General features: G+C 34.7%; 3 protein-coding genes and 2 long non-coding RNA genes across 18 annotated transcripts in view; 3 read left to right on the forward strand and 2 right to left on the reverse strand.

Moving 5' to 3' along the window:
- hnf4a (hepatocyte nuclear factor 4, alpha) overlaps nucleotides 1–6,003 on the forward strand; it is a 33,337-nt gene extending 27,334 nt beyond the window's left edge. For 7 of the 8 annotated variants that reach the window (XM_021469749.2, XM_073938065.1, XM_073938064.1 and 4 more), the window contains exons 5-10: nucleotides 755–910; nucleotides 1,349–1,436; nucleotides 1,523–1,675; nucleotides 1,764–2,000; nucleotides 3,373–3,495; nucleotides 3,835–6,003. In XM_021469749.2, the coding sequence (XP_021325424.1) occupies nucleotides 755–910; nucleotides 1,349–1,436; nucleotides 1,523–1,675; nucleotides 1,764–2,000; nucleotides 3,373–3,495; nucleotides 3,835–3,977 (900 nt within the window). In that variant the 3' untranslated portion in view covers nucleotides 3,978–6,003. 8 annotated transcript variants of the gene reach the window in all.
- Nucleotides 1–8,744, reverse strand: part of LOC141380497 (uncharacterized) — a 39,028-nt gene extending 30,284 nt beyond the window's left edge. For all 3 annotated transcript variants that reach the window (XR_012398553.1, XR_012398552.1, XR_012398551.1), the window contains exons 1-2: nucleotides 8,489–8,744; nucleotides 1,497–1,689 (exon numbers count right to left, since the gene is read on the reverse strand). This is a non-coding gene — a long non-coding RNA (uncharacterized lncRNA). The remainder of the gene's footprint in view (nucleotides 1–1,496; nucleotides 1,690–8,488) is intronic.
- On the forward strand, nucleotides 7,194–15,020 carry ttpal (tocopherol (alpha) transfer protein-like). Of its 2 annotated transcripts, none has more exons than XM_068216672.2 (5): nucleotides 7,194–7,363; nucleotides 9,521–9,965; nucleotides 11,585–11,778; nucleotides 11,858–11,968; nucleotides 12,847–15,020. In XM_068216672.2, the coding sequence occupies exons 2-5, from the start codon at nucleotides 9,524–9,526 to the stop codon at nucleotides 13,123–13,125; spliced, it is 1,026 nt and encodes a 341-aa protein (XP_068072773.1). In that variant the 5' UTR covers nucleotides 7,194–7,363; nucleotides 9,521–9,523; the 3' UTR covers nucleotides 13,126–15,020. The 2 variants fall into 2 exon arrangements, with proteins under 2 accessions (XP_068072773.1, NP_997755.2); NM_212590.2 differs by lacking the exon at nucleotides 7,194–7,363 and adding an exon at nucleotides 8,790–8,827 and having other exon boundaries at nucleotides 12,847–13,781.
- LOC137489129 (uncharacterized) lies at nucleotides 9,031–19,816 on the reverse strand. Its single transcript, XR_011008480.2, has 3 exons — nucleotides 19,718–19,816; nucleotides 19,392–19,472; nucleotides 9,031–10,402 (listed from the first exon to the last, which is right to left on the reverse strand). It is a non-coding gene; the product is annotated as an uncharacterized lncRNA (long non-coding RNA).
- Nucleotides 19,543–20,696, forward strand: part of pkig (protein kinase (cAMP-dependent, catalytic) inhibitor gamma) — a 63,850-nt gene continuing 62,696 nt past the window's right edge. For 2 of the 4 annotated variants that reach the window (XM_073938360.1, XM_073938358.1), the window contains exons 1-2: nucleotides 19,649–19,836; nucleotides 19,941–20,094. The gene's annotated coding sequence lies outside the window, so the exon portion shown is untranslated. Of the gene's footprint in view, nucleotides 20,095–20,696 lie in introns of all 4 variants that reach the window. The other 2 variants (NM_001166156.3, XM_073938359.1) reach the window with 2 other exon arrangements.

Genomic DNA, 20,696 nt, shown 5'->3' on the forward strand with positions numbered 1-20,696 from the left:
TATTGGAATTAAATTGAAAGATGCAATATACAAATGAAGGAACATGGTGATTAAAAAAAGAATACCACAACTTTGAAAATCGAGAACTCAACAATGAAGAAAATGAAAGCTTCTGTTGTTGATTTAAGGAAGCTCTGGAGTTTTATTAGGTTGCCTATTTGAATGAAAGGTACCCAAAGCAATAGATCGGCCGCCAGGCAGCCTGTGACAGAGCACTTCATCACTGGCCTCCAAGAAGCCCTGACCTCACCCCCTCAGTTTTTTTCAATAGGGTACGTTAAAAATATGGTTTACCACCTCTACTAGCTAACATTGAGGAACTAAAAGAAGAAATAACTGCAGCTATCCAATCTGTTATGCCCGAGATGCTAAAGAGAGTGTGGAATGAGTTCGAATAACAGGTTGATGTCACGAGTGTCTGAAGGGGGTCATATTGAACATCTATGAACTTGTTTTCTACTGAAAAAAAAAACGTTGTTAAGTACTCATCACATGGATTGATTATACGAAGTTCCATCATGTTTCTTTGATTAAATTTTCAAAGTTGTGGTATTCTTTTTGAATCTCCCCATTATTATTATATTCATTAAAGAAAGTAAAAATTTTGAGCAGCTGTGGTGGTCTCATAAATATGTTAGTGGTCTAATAATATTGTTATGCACTGTTTATAAGTAATAATAATAAGATTTAGTAGTAATGTTTATGTTTAAGAGATGTATAGCAAAATACTTATAAAGTATATACCCTCATATAGATTTCATCACCGGGTCCAATCTTGAATGGTGATATCAGAACAAAAAAGGTAGCCGCAATAATGGATGTGTGTGAGTCTATGAAACAGCAGCTGCTGGTGCTGGTGGAATGGGCAAAATACATCCCTGCATTCTGCGACCTCCCGCTGGATGATCAGGTAGGACAAGTTCCTCTTATTTATCTACAAATGTGTCCTTGCAATATTTACTTAAATGCATGTTGGTGTCGACTGAATCCGTGTTTTGTTTTCATTGGAAAAAAAGTTCAGAGATCTCTAGTTTGGGTGGTTAATGTATTTGGATGGCTCAGGTTAGAATATGATGAGCTGGTTTGAAAGTTACATCTCTTCTTGAGACATTCAGAATCATTAACACGCTGAGCACTGAGGCATGCTAACTTATCAGTGTTTTAGCTGTGGGTGAGAGCGTCTCAAACCGCATCTTCTCACACATGGAGACACGCTAAGACTAACCATATGGTCATCATAGAGACTTTAAACAATTCATTGATTTTATATGAAATATTCTAGACATGAAAAGAACTCTAAAGAAAATGTAAAAAAATAATAATATATTTCCATGTTTATTTGTCTCAGGTGGCTTTACTGCGAGCTCACGCTGGAGAACACCTCCTACTAGGAGCTGCCAAACGCTCCATGATGTATAAAGACATTTTACTATTAGGTAAGAAAAGACACATGCGAATATGAGTAGAGGCTTCAAACAATTTAACTAATGTTTTACCTTACATTTTTCCATGATTCTTGCAGGCAATGATCATATAATTCCTCGAAACTGCCCTGAATTGGAGGTGAGCCGTGTGGCTGTAAGAATCCTTGATGAGTTAGTACTTCCCTTCCAAGATCTCCAGATTGATGACAATGAATACGCCTGCTTAAAAGCCATTGTATTTTTCGATCCAGGTACATTAATCATCCTTAAAATGAGATAAGAAGAGCAGAATGTCAAGACTTTTTTTCCTAATGTGATGTTTTTTCTCAACTACTATAGACGCCAAAGGTTTAAGTGACCCAAGCAAGATCAAACGAATGCGGTATCAAGTTCAAGTTAGTTTGGAAGATTACATCAATGACCGACAGTATGACTCGCGGGGACGGTTCGGCGAGCTGCTTCTGCTGTTGCCGACACTACAGAGCATCACCTGGCAAATGATCGAGCAAATCCAGTTTGTTAAATTGTTTGGAATGGCGAAGATAGACAATCTGCTGCAAGAGATGCTTTTAGGAGGTAAATGACTTTTCTTGAAAAGACTTTGTTACAGCAATATGTTTAGAATTTAAGGCTCAATATGTAATTTTCCCCACTAGAGACTGTGGATTCACAAAAAACAAAGGCATAGTTTGATGATCTCCTGACAGTGTGAAATAATGGGAGTTTTCGTCTTCATTACACTCCTGTAGAAATTATGTTCATGGATGAGCTAAAGTATTTAAACTAATTTTCATGGTAGTGTGAAGCAGAGCAAGGCTGAATGTCGTTAAAGTGAAAGGAGACTGCTGAAACAACGTGGCAGAAAAGCTATGAAGCTTTTTTAGGATACAGTCCACAACTCCCAGTTCTTCTGCTTGTTACATGCTTAAGAAGCAGCTCTATTTTATCAGACTAAATACATTTTAAGGTTCTGTTATAATGCTGCTTTGTGGAGTCTAATAAAACACACAATATATTAAAGCATCTTTGGTGTTTTCCTGTGTTCTATAAAAAAAACTAACTGGAAACTGAAAGGGTTTGATGTCATTAGCATGGCGAAACAGTACATGGTCCAGTTAAAATTTGTTATTTCTCTAGGTTTGAACAATCTTTGAAATATTTAAATTAAATGTAAATACATAAGTATAAGCAAAAAATAAAACATTGTTCTAGTGGTTGTTGGATATTTTAATGAAGAAATCTTACATATAGTAAGTAACCCAGTAACTTCTGGGAACAACTTAATATTAAAAAAGATAGACACTTATATATACACAATACATTAAAATGAAAATCTGCCATTTTTAAGCTGCTTTTCCACTGATGGTACGACTCGGCTTAGCTTGATTTATTTGGCTCAGTTTGCTTTCAACTGCAGTTTGGTTTACTGCTTCAAAGTGGGTGGGAATTTAGAAATATCATTGTAGTCGCACTGTTGACATCATTATGGTTTACACAACCAGCCATTGAGAGAAACATCATTTTAAGTTTCATGTGACAGTCATTTATCATTATCTTGCTGTTGATTATTATGTTTTTTAATCAATCTGGTCACAGAAGCTCAAGCATGCTTGCTTGACACGGGAGAACCAATGAGGTCTAGCAGTATGTTTAAGCTTTCCGTTGTCTGTTCACTGATTGATGTTTCTTATGTGAATAAAAGTTCAATCAAAATCTGTCCATCATAAAAGCAATCACATTTCTTTGGAGCGCTTGGTTTTTGTTTGATTAACATGCATTTAATTTGTGACATGTTTAGAAAAAGGTTTTGCATAACATGAACAAAAGCCTCAATTTTCATTTTGCGGTAAACTAACCATTTAACCTCTTACTCTACAAGTTCTTCCCTCATTCTGACCTGTAAATGACCTTTCCAACCATAGATTTAACGACTTCCTTTTCCTGTCAGGTTCAGCTAATGAAGCACCTCACGCTCATCATTCTCTCCACCCCCATCTGGTCCAGGAACACCTCAGTAATAACGTCATAGTCACTGCCAACATGGCTACTCCACTTCACAATGGCCAGATGTGTAAGTAACCATCTTCCAGAACTGAACATTTCTCATGAACGAAGAATATAGGTCCTTTAAATGTGAGAACCATGGACAAACAGGCTTGCTTGTTGGGAGTAATCCCTGCCAGAATCGTAGAAACTAATCAGGCTTATTTTGTCAAAGAAAGCTACTGTAATGCTTTCCTACCCTAATGCCTTGAAAAATTTCATAAGCGTGCTTATTTTGTTGTCAACCAGTGGTTTCGTTCTTTCACATGTTATCATGCTATGCAAATTATCTCTATTAAAGGTGCCATAATACCCCATTGCTGACCCCTGATCTAATACATCCTCTTGCCCTTTTTTTTCCAAACAGCCACTCCGGAAACTCCAATCCCATCTCCCCCCACAGCTTCAGGTTCTGATCACTACAAAATGGCATCGGGTGTTATTGCTACAGTGCCCAAACAGCCAAGCTCCATCCCTCAACCTACCATCACTAAACAAGAGGCCATCTGATAGCAGAAAAGCACAACTCAACTTCTTAAACTCGCTACTTCTAATAGACTGTGACAATAGATATTTGGACACAGCATATTTTAAATGTATATTCACTAGCTGTTCAAATTAAAGTTTGTAGCAAAGACACTGTGAACATTGAGAATTTACTATTTTTAGAACTTTTTACCAAAATAATTGAGCTTAAAGGTTACTTTAGATATATAGATGTGGAACAATTTAAGAGACCACTTGAAAATTGTCAATTTATCTGGATTTTTTAGGTGTGGCGGCTTTAAGTAAAATGTTTATATATTTTTTTATTCTATCAAAGGACTATATTCTATTCTATATAAAATTTTTACAAAAGAAAATATCATCCACAGTGCCTACAGAAAATCTTCACACCCTATGAAAATCTATACGTTTGTGCACATTACGCACTGCTTTCAAAAGACCTTTGTGATAAAGTAGTAGAAACGCACAGATTATGAGAAGGCTACAAAAACATTTTAAAGACTGGAAAAGCTATTTGGAATGTGGTTTGATTTCAGGATGTATGACAAAGAAAGCTTCCCAGAGATGGGTTGTGGCTGGAAAGGCATTCGCTGCATAAAAACCTGCTGGATAAGTTGGCGGTTCATTCCGCTGTGGCGACCCCGGATTAATAAAGGGACTAAGCCGAGAAGAAAATGAATGAATGAATGAATGACAAAGAAAGCCATTATTTCAAAGGGGTATGATGATTTTTTTTAGGCACTTTTGAACATTTTATTTTCATTTGTCTGATTAAAAATCAGGCTTTTCCACTAAATATTTCAGCAAAAGTTTTTATTCTAAATTTGGAAGAAATGTTATCAGTACCTAACTGATAAAACGCCCAAAATAGGCAATGAACTATATGCACAGCTAGTGTTTTTCAGCCAATGATGATGATGAATGATGAACTTGGTTTATGTGACTATTTTCAATTTTATAAGGTTCCTTACATGGCATCGATGTTATAATGTAATTCAATCATAATCAGTTAAACAGACTTAAGCATCCATTTGGTTGTTAAAGTGTAAAAAGGGACGAAAAACCGTTTAAACGCAGGCGCCGTCATTGGCTGCAGATGAGCGCAAAAATTCCATTGAAAATACTTGAGTAAAATTAATTTCCATATTTTTAAGTCATGACATGGAAAAATATAATTTAATGCTGTGCTTCTTGTTTGGTCTGATACCCACTTTATATCGTATCTCAACCAGGCAGTGTAGATTGCTGTTTTTAAAGGAGTCAGATTTTAAAAGCTGCGATTTTGTATGGGATGACAATTAACAGGAAGCCCTGTGGCTGACTGACAGAAATTAAAAGTCTGTGTGCATAAAACCTATTAACCATAAATCCTTAATCCAAAGAAACTGAAAATTTTCAAATGGTCACTTATGGCTCTTTATGTTCATCCCATCTCATTTGTTCAAACTAGTGGTGCATATTTATATTATCCATTTAGCATTCAGAAAGAACCATTTAACAGAAAGGCTATGCAAATTTGGATATCTCTACAAGGAGTTTGAGTTCCATTAATATGTTACAGCAGGCCTGAATTTGATCAGATGTTTGTTCTAATTGTACAGTATTTTCACAGCTTGCTACAAACGACTGGCTCTTATAACACTTTTAGCCTGATAGAATACCTAAACATTTTGTGCCTTGGAAATGTTGTTATTTACCAAAATGCTGGTAATTATTGTTTGTATGCATAGAGTATGTGCATTTCATATTTTGTCTGTATGTGCCATACTTAAAATGTAAATATTACGACTTTCTTTTTTTTTCATAAGTCTACTTTAGAACAGAAAAAAACTTTGGTTTCCTGCTCAACCCCTTAACAATTGTGGCTAGTCAGTGATATATATTTCAGGAAAAAATGCCACATTCATTTATAGTTTCAAATATTGGTCATTTATAACCAATTGACAATTGCATCCTTCAAAGAGAAGGGTAATTTAAAACATGCAATGTGAACTGATATTAAATGTCAAGGCTATATTTTTACATAAAAGTGTGTTGTTGTTTATTTTCTTTATCTGCTGTCCATGGATATCATTTTAAATCTTATCTTTAAGTCACAAAAGCTGCTATGATAGTTAAATTAAATTCATCGTTATTCCTATAGTACTTTTACAATGTAGATGTTGTGTAAAAAGCAGCTTAACATGGAAGATCTAAATTGAAACTGTGTCTTTTCAGTTGAAGATTAGTTTCAGTTCAGTGTGGTTTAATTTCACTGCTGGAAGTACAAACACTGAAAAGCAAACCATTCTTTCAATAGTGGGTGTTTTGATAATACATTTCAGACAAAAAAAAAAAAAAAAATGAAACTAAAACAAACCTAACTATAACCAGTATAGTCTTTGGAGAGCATTTTGCAGCTTAAAGTGCATTAAGATTTCTTTTAAAAGGCAGGCCAATCATGATCACACATTTCCATCTCTCTCCAAACAACAAACCTTAGTTAATAGCAAAAGTTTTCCAGAGCAACTTTTCAGGCTCATAATCATCTCCAGCCGTAAAACCTGCTTCAAAACAAGATGATAAAAAGCGAGTATACGTGGCAGAGCATGGTCAAGGATTTTTAGTGCTGGGAGTGTGTGCTGCTCAACGCTGATAACAGACAATAAAACAATTCATAAAGCAGGCGCCTTTACTGATATAGTTTCTCTTAAGAAATCATTGTCGTGGAATCATATAACCAATTGTGTGCCAATTACTGAATGAACTCCAGGCTAATCAGATCTATAATTCAATAAAGCTGTATTCAAGATTCAACTATTTCATTACACCTAAGCAACCAAGATGTGACAGAAACTAACATGATGTATTAGCTGCATACAAAAAGTTAAGGTCGATTTTATAACCAAGACTAAGTCAATGAATGAATGATGCAGTTGCTTAAAAGTGTGACGCTTGCTGCCATTTTTGTGCAACAACACCTATTGTGTTGCCAACAATTGTCAGGGGAAGCTGCTGAAGGTAGGTTAAAGGTGCAGTAGGTGAATTTAGAAACAATTTTTTGTTTTCTTCACATTGCAAAAATAATGATTAAAGTACATGATCTAAATGTATTTATGTGTATTTTTATATTCTGGGTAAGGCATAAGACTAAATGTTCCCATAATTCTGATAAGTAGCCCAAACTGCCTGTCAGCAAATATAGATTTGTACCTGTACATCTGCACACCCCGTTCAGGCAGACAGATCCCCCGTTTGCGCGTTCATGCACTTTCAGGTGCACTCGAGAAAGTGACAGCGTTAAAAACAAATGCTGAATCAAAGCTTTTTAAAACCTGAATCAATATTGGAGTTACTTTTGCACGCTGAAGGAGGGATGACACCATGGCTGAGGTATTTCTGTTAGACAGGTAATGTTCTGTTTTAAAAGTAATTTAGTCACGCAAAGCTGATGTAGATGGTGTTGTTTTACAAATGGGTTATATGCCCAGAAGTGTTGTTCAGCCCCTGAAATCTTCCGGCAAAAGATTGATGTGACTATTTTCAATTTATAAGGGATCTTTTAAAGTATCAATAATGTCGATTTTTGTTTTATTTAACAACAAAACATTAGTAAATAGCACTATTCCGCCTAGCTTTACTAAAGTAAAGTTGGTTTTATATTCACATAACATTAATTCATTTTTGAACAATGACAACCTATGATGCGGCGTCTATATTGTTTACCATGCTACTTTGAATATTCGGTCTGAAATAGCATGTACAGTAAGTATGGCTTAGTAATAAGTGTAATTCCTGCACCCGGCAGGCCAAAGAATGGCCACTTTAGGACAAAGCGGCATCCTTGCATGCATAAATATTGCACATTATGACAAGTTTTGCTACAGTAGCTACACAATTGAAAATGTGCTAGATATAATGCAGTTTTTCATTCGAAATTGTAGTATTATAACATACTGTAAAGTCTTCTAACTGGCGAATGACATGATCAAGTGGGTTGTCTACTTTCATCTTTACGGTGCACATTCGTGACTTCAGGAGGTGTGCCTTTTACTGTCGCCTCACAGCAAAAAGGTTGCTGGTTCGATTGCTGGCTGGATCAGTTGCCATTTCTGTGTGGAGTTTGCATGGTCTGTTGGCGTGTGTTTCCTCCGGGTGCCCCAGTTTACCCCGAAGCAAATAATGGATGCACTATAGGTGAATTTAATCAACTAAATTGGCCATAGTGTGTGAATGAGTGTTCCCCATCCGCCGTGTAAAACATATGCTGGATAAGTTGGTGGTTCATTCCGCTAAGGCAACCCCTGATGAATAAAGGGACTAAGCCGAAGGAAAATTAATGAATGAATAATAATGTACTGCTTTGTTTGTCTACAGATTATCTGTTCAGTTTCAGATTATCTGTTTAGTTTCACATCCCAAATATTGTCTTATAATTAAACATGAATAAATTTGGTTATTTTTTTGAAAATAAAAAAGTTTCTATTTTGTTACCTAGCCTGAAAATTTGATGAAATTCTACCCAAGCCTCTTACCTGCAACACGTTTGAGCCTGCCCCGAAGGCTCTGATTGCTGAGCACAGACACAGACACTCAAACTCACACCGTTGGTTAAGGCAATGTTGCTATATCGGTAAGCACAAATATTGTAATAAAGGCGCATAGATGGTTTACATTTTGAGCTGAACCAGACTTCTAATGCATCAATTAAAAGTAAGATGGGATATTTTCATTTTTTACCATCGACAAATTACTCACGTCAGAAGAGCACGCCGAATAAACGCCACTTGCGTCATACACCACATGACACAGAATGACCAATGCTCGATTGGCTTCATCCTGTACACGGAACTGATTGCGGATTTCTTTGGCAGGTTGGTCATGTTTACATTTCTGTTCTGTTTTGAGTGAAAATCATCACATCTTAATCGTGCAATAAGTGAAACAGCTTAATAGGATTACGCCTGGCTTTCATATGTAAATTTGCAGTGCTTATTGAACACCATAGCTGCGCTGGGAAAACTCGCGGTAGCTATATGGGTCTGATGTATTTTAGTAAATAGAATACATCAGATTATCATTTAGTACATTAACATAGTACAAATTATGTTTTGTGCATATGATAGTGCTGTTGTTAGGGTATAGAAGTTCAACAACAGTCATTCCCTTAAGAAATAACTTGATATAACTTACTCAAAATTTAAATATGAGGAAGCTTATATCTATAATTTTTTTCATTTCACGCCAGTTGTATATATTGAGATACAACAAGAAATAGAAAACTATGATATATTACATACCAAAACGTGTAGTGATATTTTTAAAGCTCAATCATGTGAAAAAGTGTACCCACCCACAGCAGATTACAACATTTACAAATTACAAATACAATGCAGTAAAAATGTAATTACATTTTTGTAAAACAAAAATAAAACATTTAAATATCATACAACCATGAATGACACCACATCTGTAGAATGACTAAAGCTAAGCTTGACAGCTTTGTCTATATAAAAACTTATCCATGACTGCACTATTTTTATTTCTTTCATATTTTCTATGTATAGCCCATGGCAGACCAAAATGGGCACATTGATCTTGGGCCTCCAAGGGACACAGCTGCAGGTTTAGGCTTCCCAGGTCCTCCTCCACCCATCTACACCTGCACTCTGACTCCTGAACTAGTAGCCAAGGCTCGGGAAGAGCTTCAGGAGAAGCCCGAATGGAGGCTGCGGGATGTCCAGGCATTACGGGATATGATACTGAAAGACCACCCTAATCTGAGGACCCGGTTAGATGATGCTTTTCTGCTGCGCTTCCTCAGGGCCAGGAAGTTTGATTATGACCGGGCCCTTCAGCTTCTCCTGAATTATCATGCCAGCCGGAGAGCCTGGCCTGAAGTGTTCCAGGACCTGAAGCCCTCCACAGTCAAGCACGTCCTAGACCTGGGCTTTCTCACTGTCCTGCCCAGGCCAGACCCTCAAGGACGCTACATACTGTGTTTACGACCAGGTATTGAATGAAATAAGCTAGATTTCTGCTTATAGAGTTGAGTTAACAAGATGTTTATCTGACATGAAAACTAAACATTGGGTTTGATTTATTAATAATAAAAAGTCTAATACACTTGTAAAGCCTGGTATAAGAAGTAAATGTAACAGCTTATTGGATCCTGGGTACTACAGGCTACAAAATATTGACAAAATATTTTTTGTCTGTTATGATCACTGTGTCACTTTGTCAAATTATTATTTTTGCCTACTGGACAAGAAACCTTTCAGGCATATGTAAACAAGAGTAAGCAGTTGATAGAAATGGATGTTGTCCTCTATGACACACTATATGATGATATTCTTCTGTCCTGATAGTAATTGTTGTTTTTGAATCACAATGTCAGGCTACATCAAATGGATTGTGCCAAAATCAGACTGATATTGTGTGGTCTGGACCTGCAATTAAACAAAATATGAAAAAAGTTACAACATAAGTTTGCATAATGAAAAGTGCCTATATGCATGGGTGTAACTTGCACAGGGGACAGGGAGGGGCATGTCTTCCCTACTTTTCAAAATCCTGATTGTGTCCACCCACTTTATATGACTTTTTTTTACCTGCATGCCAATCATTTCAAACAGAGGTGAAACACCAAGCATCAGATGACTTAAAAAACATCTGAGTTGGTTAATTCATTATATTATCTCAGGTCAGAATAATGGTATTTCTGTCAGACAGAATATGTCTACACTGCTGATGTTAGTGTAATATTTAGATATTTTTACTGTAATGTAAATATTTTTTTAACTAAAACTAAAAACTGTTTTTTATGCATTAATAAAATAATGATGAACATTTTCATATAATTGGCTCACATATTAATTTTGCTGTTGTCTATATTTTTTTTTTTGCTTTTTGGACAATTTTTGGTTAGTTTGAAATTCATTTTGTTTAATCAGCCCGTTTTCCATTGACTATTGTATCTCCATAGTCCCTAAATAAAGGTAAGTGCAGTAAATTGTATTTAAATCAACAAAAACTTTCCCCTATTCTGTGTCCACCCACTTTTAAAACCAAAGTTACACCCTTACATATATGCATATCAGTTGAACATTATATTTACTAATAATATGTCTTGGTGATATGATATTTAAGTGCTTACAATGAAAGGTCTGAAGTTGGTACTGTAGCAGCCAAACACACATAATGCAGTACAATATAATAATACCTCCATATTCACATTTGAAAAAAAAATGATGGAAAAAAACAGTAAATGTTTAGGTTGAAAAATTACTAAAAATATAACAGTTACTCTTGGTATTACTTTATAAAATTTTATAAAAATCTGTAATGTTTACCATGACCTGAAGGCAACATTACAGGTATTTAATTTATTTTGCTCCCTAAAAAGTCTAAACTAACAATTAGATTATAGAGAAAACTTGTAAAAATGTATATAACAGGTTTTTCAGTAATTGTTCATCACGTTGATAATTTGGAATCATTACAAATTCCTGTATCTGATATGTTAATTAGACTTTATAGGGTTAAGAGCCTATGAAAGAGTTTAGTGCTTTTGTTTTAATCAGAATGACGCTCTTGTTTAATTCATACATTTTTGTCTTTCCCTTTCCTAGGCAAATGGAAGCCTAATGATTACCCATTTGTGGACAACATAAGGGCTATTTATTTAACATTAGAGAAGCTGATTCAGCCTGAGGAAACCCAAGTAAATGGAGTCGTTATCCTGGTGGATTATGCTGGAGTTGGCCTCTCTCAAGCTTCTAATCCAGGTCCACTTTTGGCAAAGAAAGTTGTCGGTATCCTGCAGGTAAATCAATGCAAAACTAGCTCAGCGATTCATTGCATTGAATTTGAGCATCAATCTGCTTATTTTTATTTTGTTTTAGGATGGCTTCCCAATCAGAATAAAAGCTGTAAACATTATAAATGAGCCACGGATCTTCAAGGGTATTTTTGCAATAATCAAACCATTTCTGAAAGAGAAAATGGCAGAAAGGGTAAGTAATCAGCCACTTATCTTGGAATTCGGATTCATTATTCACCTTACCAGATATATTTTCTGACCTTTACTTTTTAAAATAAATAAAACAATACTTGATCATACAGAATTATATTATATTACTGTTATATTATTATTAAATAATTAAAAATTGACAAATGAGTAGAATGTATTGATTGATTAGAAATATAGTGTAAATACCTAAAGATTTAGAATAACAATTACTTAGTATTTTGGGGCTAAAATGTGATAAATATGTACAGTAGTCAACATTCGAAGTGAATCAAAGATGTATATCAAACAAAAAAGTGTTTCAGGGGTAATTAATGTGTCGATGCTCTTTGGGTAAAGGTTTGATAAAGATTAACAGCAACATTTAAAAGTATATAGTCTTATATATTAGTCTTCTGTAAATAAGGGTAAAATGGATGGTAATAAAAAAGCTATTTAAGAACACACATCCAATACTCAATTGTACAAAATATTATTACATTATTATTAAATAATAACAAACTAACAAATGAGTAGGATGTAGCGGTTTGAAAAATAGCAGATAAAACTAAGGGTTTAAAATAATATTAGTTAGTATTTGGGGGCTGAAATATTAGCCTTCTGTAAATTAGGGTTAAATGTAAGGCAGTAAATAAATATTTCAAGAACACACAATCAATACAATATGTAAAAAAGTTACAACAAAAGTTTAGATCGTAAAAAGTGCAATATACAAAATTAATTGAGCTGCATTACACTTTGTTTTATGCTTGCAATCATCTTTTAATCTTTGACCCATTTGTACACATGTATTTCTAGCAAAGCAGTACTAAAAAACTTAAAAAAAAACAAAAAACAAAACAAGGATCTGTCTATTTCCAACAGTACGTCCTGCACGGCTCAGACTTGGCCTCTCTCCATCGAGTCATTCCCCAGTCTGTGCTTCCTCAAGAGTATGGAGGAGTATCTGGAAGACTTGACATGTCCGCCTGGTCCAGAACTCTGCTGGAGGCTGAGGAAGAGTTTGTGGTAGAGTTTTGTCAGCCTGATCCTCTGGAGGGCGTCATAATGCCAGACGCCCTGCTGTTTGAGGGTGAGCAAGGTGGCGCACATGGAGAGGACTCCTTCAGACATCTGCGCTCACAGCTTTATTATTGCTACTGACCTTCTACCGATGTGCAGCTGGTTCTGTTGAAACATTTGCTTAGCTATGACCAATTAAGTATTCACAGGTCACCGTATGGGTCTGACTGTGTAATAGATCTGGTATCGAAAGCCATTCAGATGCTGGAAACTTTACGTATATTCATTGCTTTGGCTTAATCGGGTAACTCTGTACTTTAAAATCTGATTTAAATTCATTATCTGAGCTTAATATTAATAGCCATTGAACAAACATCCTAGGTTTTAATATATATCATATATATCAGTATTTATTTTCAGTTATGCAGGGAGCATAGAAATGTTAAAATGGATGTTTTTAGCTTTACATAATTTTGTGTTATGTCTGAAAAAATGCTTGCCTTATTTTAAGATGAAGGGAAAATGATTAGTATTCATTTAGTTAGTTAATATTTCAGTTAGCACATTGAAAATACCCCAAAAAAAGAAAAAAGAAAATGCTGTCATCATTTTCTCACCCTCCACTTATTTCAAACCTGTTTGAGTGACTTTTTTTCTGTTGAGCACAAAAGAAGATAAGATGAATAAAGTCTATACTAGAGATGCTCTGATCGATTACTACTCAGTGATCTGGCCGATCTCATATACCAATCACAAGTGTTTGTATTAGCTTGAAATGAGTAAATGTTTGAACGACATTGCATGTATTTAGGCTTTTTTACCAATAAGAACTAAAAGAACTTCTGTGTTTTTGACAATGTTGCAAGTTCACTAAAACCTGGCTGAAAATATTGCATAAATAGAACAAAAAACATATATAAATTTAACATGAATATTTACTAATATACCTTCTCGTAATATTGCAGTAAACAGTAGTTTATAGGCCTGTTTCCTTTTAGTAATGATTTATAGGTGTGCATTTTAATTTTTTGTTCATCAAATATGGGCTGCTAACTTTTTTCTTGATTGAGACACGTTGAATTCTTCTTTTATCATTTGCAGTGTTTCCAAATCTTATTGTTTGTCTTTTTTTTTTTTTTACATTTTTTTGTTTTGTTTTATCTATTTTCTGTTGAGCCGCTTCTTTCCATGATATGTTCACACCTATATTGCTGAAAGAGACATATTTAAGGGATTATATGCAGCATCCTTAATTTATTCTCATAAGTAAGGAGAGATATCCACTTAAGTATACCTCGAGGAAAATTATGCATTATTAAGCTTAAAACATTACAATCGGTACTCGGTATCAGCCGATCACCTCGACAAGGAATCAGCACTCGGTATCGGCTGCAAAAATCCTGATCGGAGCATGCCAATTCCATAGTATTGTTTTTCCTACTATGGTTGTCATTAACTAATGTTTCCACCATTATTAAAATATCTTCTTTTGTGTTCAATAGAAAATGAAGAATCCAAAAAGGTTTAGAACCAGTTGACAAGTAAATTATTTCATCCTAACAGCCCTAAAATGAATTTGTAGTTTTGATGTATTTTACTGTTCGTGATTGTGCAATACTACACTAATTCACGGTTGACTTTTTGTAGATCTTTGTCATAAGCTTTAAAATTAGCGGGACACCAGATAGTTCTTCATTAAGATATTGTGAGCTTATACTTTACATCACAGCTATATAGCATTTTTAAAGTTGAGTGGCCAAATACTCAATGTGTGTTTGTATATTGTCATTTGCCAAAAACGAATAGACATTAACTTTTAATGTTGTACAGACCCTGTATAGATACCTGTTTTTTATTATGATTTAAAAAGTAAAATAAAATGAAGAGATGTTATTTCATTTTTATCAAAGCACATTTATGCCTTAGTTTCAAGCCTTACGTTTGGTGTAAGTATTGTATCCATATATATTATAATTTAAGTATATTTTATTATTTCTGTTTGTGGAAATGGTCAATAAACACTGTAATTTTCAGAATTAAGAGTTCATTCTGTTATTTTTGTATTGCTAAAGAGTGATGTGCAGTACTCTTATCTACAAACATGTCATTTTCTCCCCTACATATTGAACAACAGAAATATTTGTTTTGAAAATAAATCTTTATTTTACAATCAATGGTTCAGTAATGGAATAGTACTTGTTAGCCAGCTCTTTAATGAGGAAGGTTTATACTGCTGAGATTCACAAAATTTCTCACAAAATACAAAATTCCAGTAACTCCTAAAGAGTTTGCAATAACTATAGATGCTATTCCTTACCTGGATTATTATACATGCTTTTTAAAAACAATACAATATCACAAGGGACTTTTAATATTCCAGAACCAGTTAATATGACTATTGGTGAAATTTGTTTTGCTTTAAACAAAAATAAAAACTACAAAATAAGAGCTCTGTTCCTTGAAAAATACTCTCTCTACCCCTCCTGATATCTCAAATTGGAACAGTCTTTTTGACCATTTCAACTGGGAAAATATGTGGTCCATACAGCAAAGTTTTTTTTATTACTAATAAGTAGGCCCACACGGAATCTGCGTGTGCAGAAATACACAGATTTCTGCAGATTTTTAGCCCATCGAGTCTATTTATTTACTTGTGTAAATTTATATGTATTCAGTTTTTTTTTTATTAATTTCAGTATTAATATTGACTAATATGAAATTGTTCATATGATTTATTTACAATACAGTTTGTAAAGTAATATTTTCTGTCTTTTAGCAGATATATGAGAGACATTCTTTGTTTATCAAATAAGTGGATCTAGATGGATTTGCATTGAAAACATTAAATAAAAGTTAAAAAGCTTGTATTTTTTTATTTCTTAAGTTTTTGGTTAAGTTTTTTTTTTCAAAATAATTCGGCATAAATACGCAGATTTTTTTTTTTTTTACAAAATTCTCAGTAGAAATAGCAAATAAATGTCAGCAGATTCTGTTTGGCCCTGCTAATAAGGTAATGGAAGCCTGTGTTGCAACGGAAATATCTTTCAAATTATTACATAACATTTCCTAGTCAAAAAACTTCTTAAAGAGATTATTTGGATCAGACTGTCAGAATAACGCTGAAACTCTTCCTTGCTTATTTGCATCTATGCTTCAGAGAATTGTTCCAAAAGTTATTATTTTTGCTTTTTTTATACATATTTTAATGTCCATTTTATAATAACCTTTATTCCTTTTTATGCAGATTTTATATTGATAAATGTGAATTTTCAAATTGCAAGCCAGCATTTATAGCATTTATACAAAAGATTAATATGTATAATCTTTTAAACCTCTAAATTGCTGTTATCTTCTTTACTCACAATTTCTTTATCTATTATATCTCTATCCTCAGATCAGTTAACCTATTGATATTTATTTATTTATTTATTTATTTTTTGTTTGATTTCTGTTGTTTTTTTCATCAGTTTTTTTTTTTTTTATTCTTTATTGGTACCATTGTAAATAGTCTAATGCAGTGGTTCTCAAACTGTGGTACGTGTACCTAGTGGTACGTGGGCTTCCTTCTAGTAATGGTATGCAGAGGAATCCAACATGTCATATGTACTTGCGACATATATTTCAGAATTTATCAAAAATGGTTCATATATGAATATGATGACATATAGTCTATATTTATGAGGTCCACGAAACATTTCAGTTTTGATGAATATGATACTATTGGTTAACACTTTACATTTAAGTACAGGAGTTTTTTTTTCTTTTTTTTTTTTAAACTTTTACTTTTTAAGAACAGTAGCCTACCATTTTTTATGAACTTATAAAAGCACATTTTAATTTAAACGTTAACATTCTATTTTGTTTGTTTCTGTGTCTTTTTACATATAAGCACAGTACAGTGTTAACTATTTAACTATTAATAATGTTTAAAGTGGTTGATAATAATACATATTCTTCATAATAGTAGTTAATCTGCCACGTTTTTAAACCGTGGAGAGCTGTTGCTGCTTTACTGGGCCTACTACATCATGTCGAAGCATGCTAATAGAACTTTTAATTTGCCAGTAATCTGGGTTAAGCGCTTCCGGTGAACTTTATGTCAAAAGAAAAATCTGCGCGCTTAAGGTCAGTTTTCTTTAAAAATCAGCGATCTCCACTGGCTGAGTGATATCCGATATAAAGTGGGTCTCAAATTGTACAATAATCTCTGCATTAAATTACATTTTCCCCGCCATGTCTTTATAATATGAGCATTTATTTTACCCCAGTAACGCTATATTCAATGGAGCTTCTGCGCTAGCCTGCCGATTCTGACGAGCGAGTGCGAGTAAAAGGCCTTTGTCTCGTTTCACGCTTTAACAACTAAATGAATGCCAAAATTTGTTTAACTGGATGTATTTTAATTATATTACAACATCGATGCTGTAAATGGAACCGTATAAAATGAAAAAAAAAAAAAAACTCACAAAAACAGGTCACCGGAAGTTTCTAAGTAACGTTATGGGAACAAACACTAGCTCGGCACATACCCAATTATATTCATCAGGCTCTATATTCTACTGCATCCCAGAATATTACACAGCACCAAAAATGTATATATACATATTAAATACATTTTATGTTTTTGTCCACAGCAGAACGCAACTCGCCGTGACGCAGATTCCCGAGTCTTTGTGCTCCAATGAGATGAGCCCTCGTCAAGCGCTCACCATGACAACAAGACACAGCAGTGACGTGTCTTGTAAAAATTTGCATCTGCATTCCTATAAAGCTCGTCGGTTCTCTCTCAGCAATTTCAGTTCGCTCGGTGGTGCTGTCTGTATTTGACTAAGGTGAGTACGAGTGGAGCCACACCAATCCTACGAAGTCCGCTTCGTGAAGCTTCACTCGGGCCCGTAGTTCCTTGCGGTTTGCGTACATAAAAGCAATATCGCGAAGAACATTACGTGTTTGTTGCTCGAAACGTGCCGCCGAGCAACATTCAATGAACACTGGCACGGCCTGGCGCCCGGTTTGGCCGTGCACTCCCTGGAGCGAGGGAACAATCAAGCCCTGAGGACCCTCAGAAAACACTGGAGGCCGGTACTGGGACCTCGCTGCGAGGGTTATGGTTATCGTCTATTTTAAACTATAGTTTCAAACTTTAGTTTACTATAGTTTGAAATAGAAACCATGGTAACTGTAATGATTTAACTTTATGCAAAGAGCTTAGAATGACCAAGAGGCGACACTCAATAGAACGTTTCACTGTGAAAGCGATCGGCCGTCCATTGGATCTCATTGCTGTCGCGATGGCAAGCAGCTGCTTTGTTTTTAAATAATTTATTCAAAAAGTGCCTTAAAGCTGAGATACAACAGAGAGAATACAAACTTGTTGATAAAATGGCCACCGCGCCATCTAGTGTCTGTTTCTCAAGTTGTACTAGACTAGAGTGTCGCCTCTTGATGATTTTGTGCTCTTTGCTCTATGTCTGACTGTTGTAATGTTTTACTTTGTTTTTCAGCTGAGTTGCTGTGCAAAGGACTGACTATTGAAAACAACAGTTGAAGACAACCGCGGGTTATATTAACGAGCGCGCGCATTATGTTTCCGTGCTGTTTTCTGAAAGTTTATCTTGTTTAGATAAGTTTGCAGGTCAAACAAAATAAACTTTACTCTATACACCTGACTCGTGTTTTATTTGTCTTCTACAGCAATTCACAGTCATATAAGTCTGTTGAATGCATTTCTATGCAACATGACTTGACAATACAGTAGTCTAACAAATAGTTATTATAAATGTACCTTCATTAGTCAACAGGTGTAGGTAATAAAAAGTTAATCAAATATGTCCTAATATATAACGGTAATGTTATAGTTGTTACATAACTGTATTTATTATTATTCTGTATGTTAAAAACCAGCAGATTTACTATATATTTAACATGTCATGAACTTACTGTTATTCAAAATTTGCTTAATAAGATGTCTTAAGGCAAGAATGGGTTTTGGTTTTATGCCAAACTACTGTAGGTTTTAGGTTTAATACAGCAGATATAGGCTACCTATATCATAATATTGGTAGTCTGAGTTTTTTAATGACCCAAATCAAGTAAAACGTCTCTTACTCAAGTACTTTTAGCATGCAAAAGTCAAATTTAGCTATATAAAATAGTTTCCTACAACAAAATTTTGTCTTGTGAAAATGACCAGTGGTGGTGAGAAAAAAAGTTTATGTCGTTTTATATATATATATATATATATATATACGCTACACTATGTATTTAAATACTGGTCAATAAGGTGGTACTTGATAAAAAAAAAAGTTTGAGAATGACTGGTCTAATGATTATTATTGTAAATGATGTGTACCATCTCTGTCTTACAATAAATGTTAAAAAAGAGTGAAGTGCAGTATGATGTTTACCAGAAGATGGAGACATAAACCACATGGCGAAAACTTCATCCACACACTTCCTTTCTTTAGATGGCGAAAGGAATGGTTTATCTTCGCAGGTGGTGTAAATCATCTTAAAATCATACGTACACAGTTAAAACACCAAAGTAATATCTTCTTTAAAGTATAATGCTTCCAGACGTGATTATTCTACTTAATTAGCTATGTATTCCTACAGCTGTGACTAAGTTGCCACATATTTATGATACAAACAACCACGCAAGTGTGGCGTTTTAGCGGAAACTGACGTTACCATGGCAATTTTGTAAAGGTATTCAGCAGGCGAATTCACCTACCTGCACGCCAGCTTGAAGACTTTTCAGAAACCTCCCTAAACAAACATTTTCAATATACAAATTGTCTGCATTTTACCATACTAGAAGCTCCGCGTGAACAATGCCAAGTGCTGTTGTTGGTGAGAGAGCGGGCGGAGGGTGATTGGCTGTGGGATCTCTCCATTTTGGAAACAGCTGTTTAAAGCCCTGTCCCTCTTTCTCATTGTGTTAAACTGACTGTCAGAGGAGCGTTGGATTTGACTGGGAATCTCGGAACAGATCAATTGAAATCTATCAAATCGGTGCGGGAATGCGGGAAGAGCGCTTGGAAATGAAGGGGAATCCCGACAAAGAGTGAATGGCGTTGTAACAAGTGGAAGAAAGTGAAGAGGATCAAGGTTAGTGCTCGATACTGTTGATGATGGGCGATTATTGTAGTCGACAACAAGCGAATGTGCAAACATTTTAAAACACCATTACTGCGTCAAAGGTTAGTTTTTGTTGACGTTACGCGAAAATGTAGGTAAACACCGTGGTTAACTTGAGATTTGTTACGCTTCTTTGACTTTCAAAGATTTGGGAGTAACGTTAACGTTAGGCTAATGATGTACTGTACGTCAAGGAGCTAATTTAGCTTATGTTATTCGTGTTTAAATGGAATTTAATAGTTTGATTTTCGTTCAGATATATAGCTGGGTTAGTAAAATGGCTAGGGTTGTTTTTCTTTACTCGGCTGTTGTTTACTTGTAGCATTTCTCAAGTGTTTTGCTTTTATAGGCGATACACCGCTTTTGCCAATTTAAATCTTAAAGAAACAGTTCAGACTAAATTGAAAATTTCTTCACTTCGTTGCAGTCATGTACCATTTATGAGGAATGCGATGTAAGGGAGAATTTAAAGGTGTAGTTTTGTTTTACTAAGTAGTAATTTTCTATTTACTCTTCCTCTAGATGTTTTGAAGAAAGCTGAAAACCTGTAACCATTGACTTCTGGTATATGT

Source organism: Danio rerio, chromosome 23 (assembly GCF_049306965.1).
Source record: "Danio rerio strain Tuebingen ecotype United States chromosome 23, GRCz12tu, whole genome shotgun sequence".
NCBI lineage: Eukaryota > Metazoa > Chordata > Actinopteri > Cypriniformes > Danionidae > Danio > Danio rerio.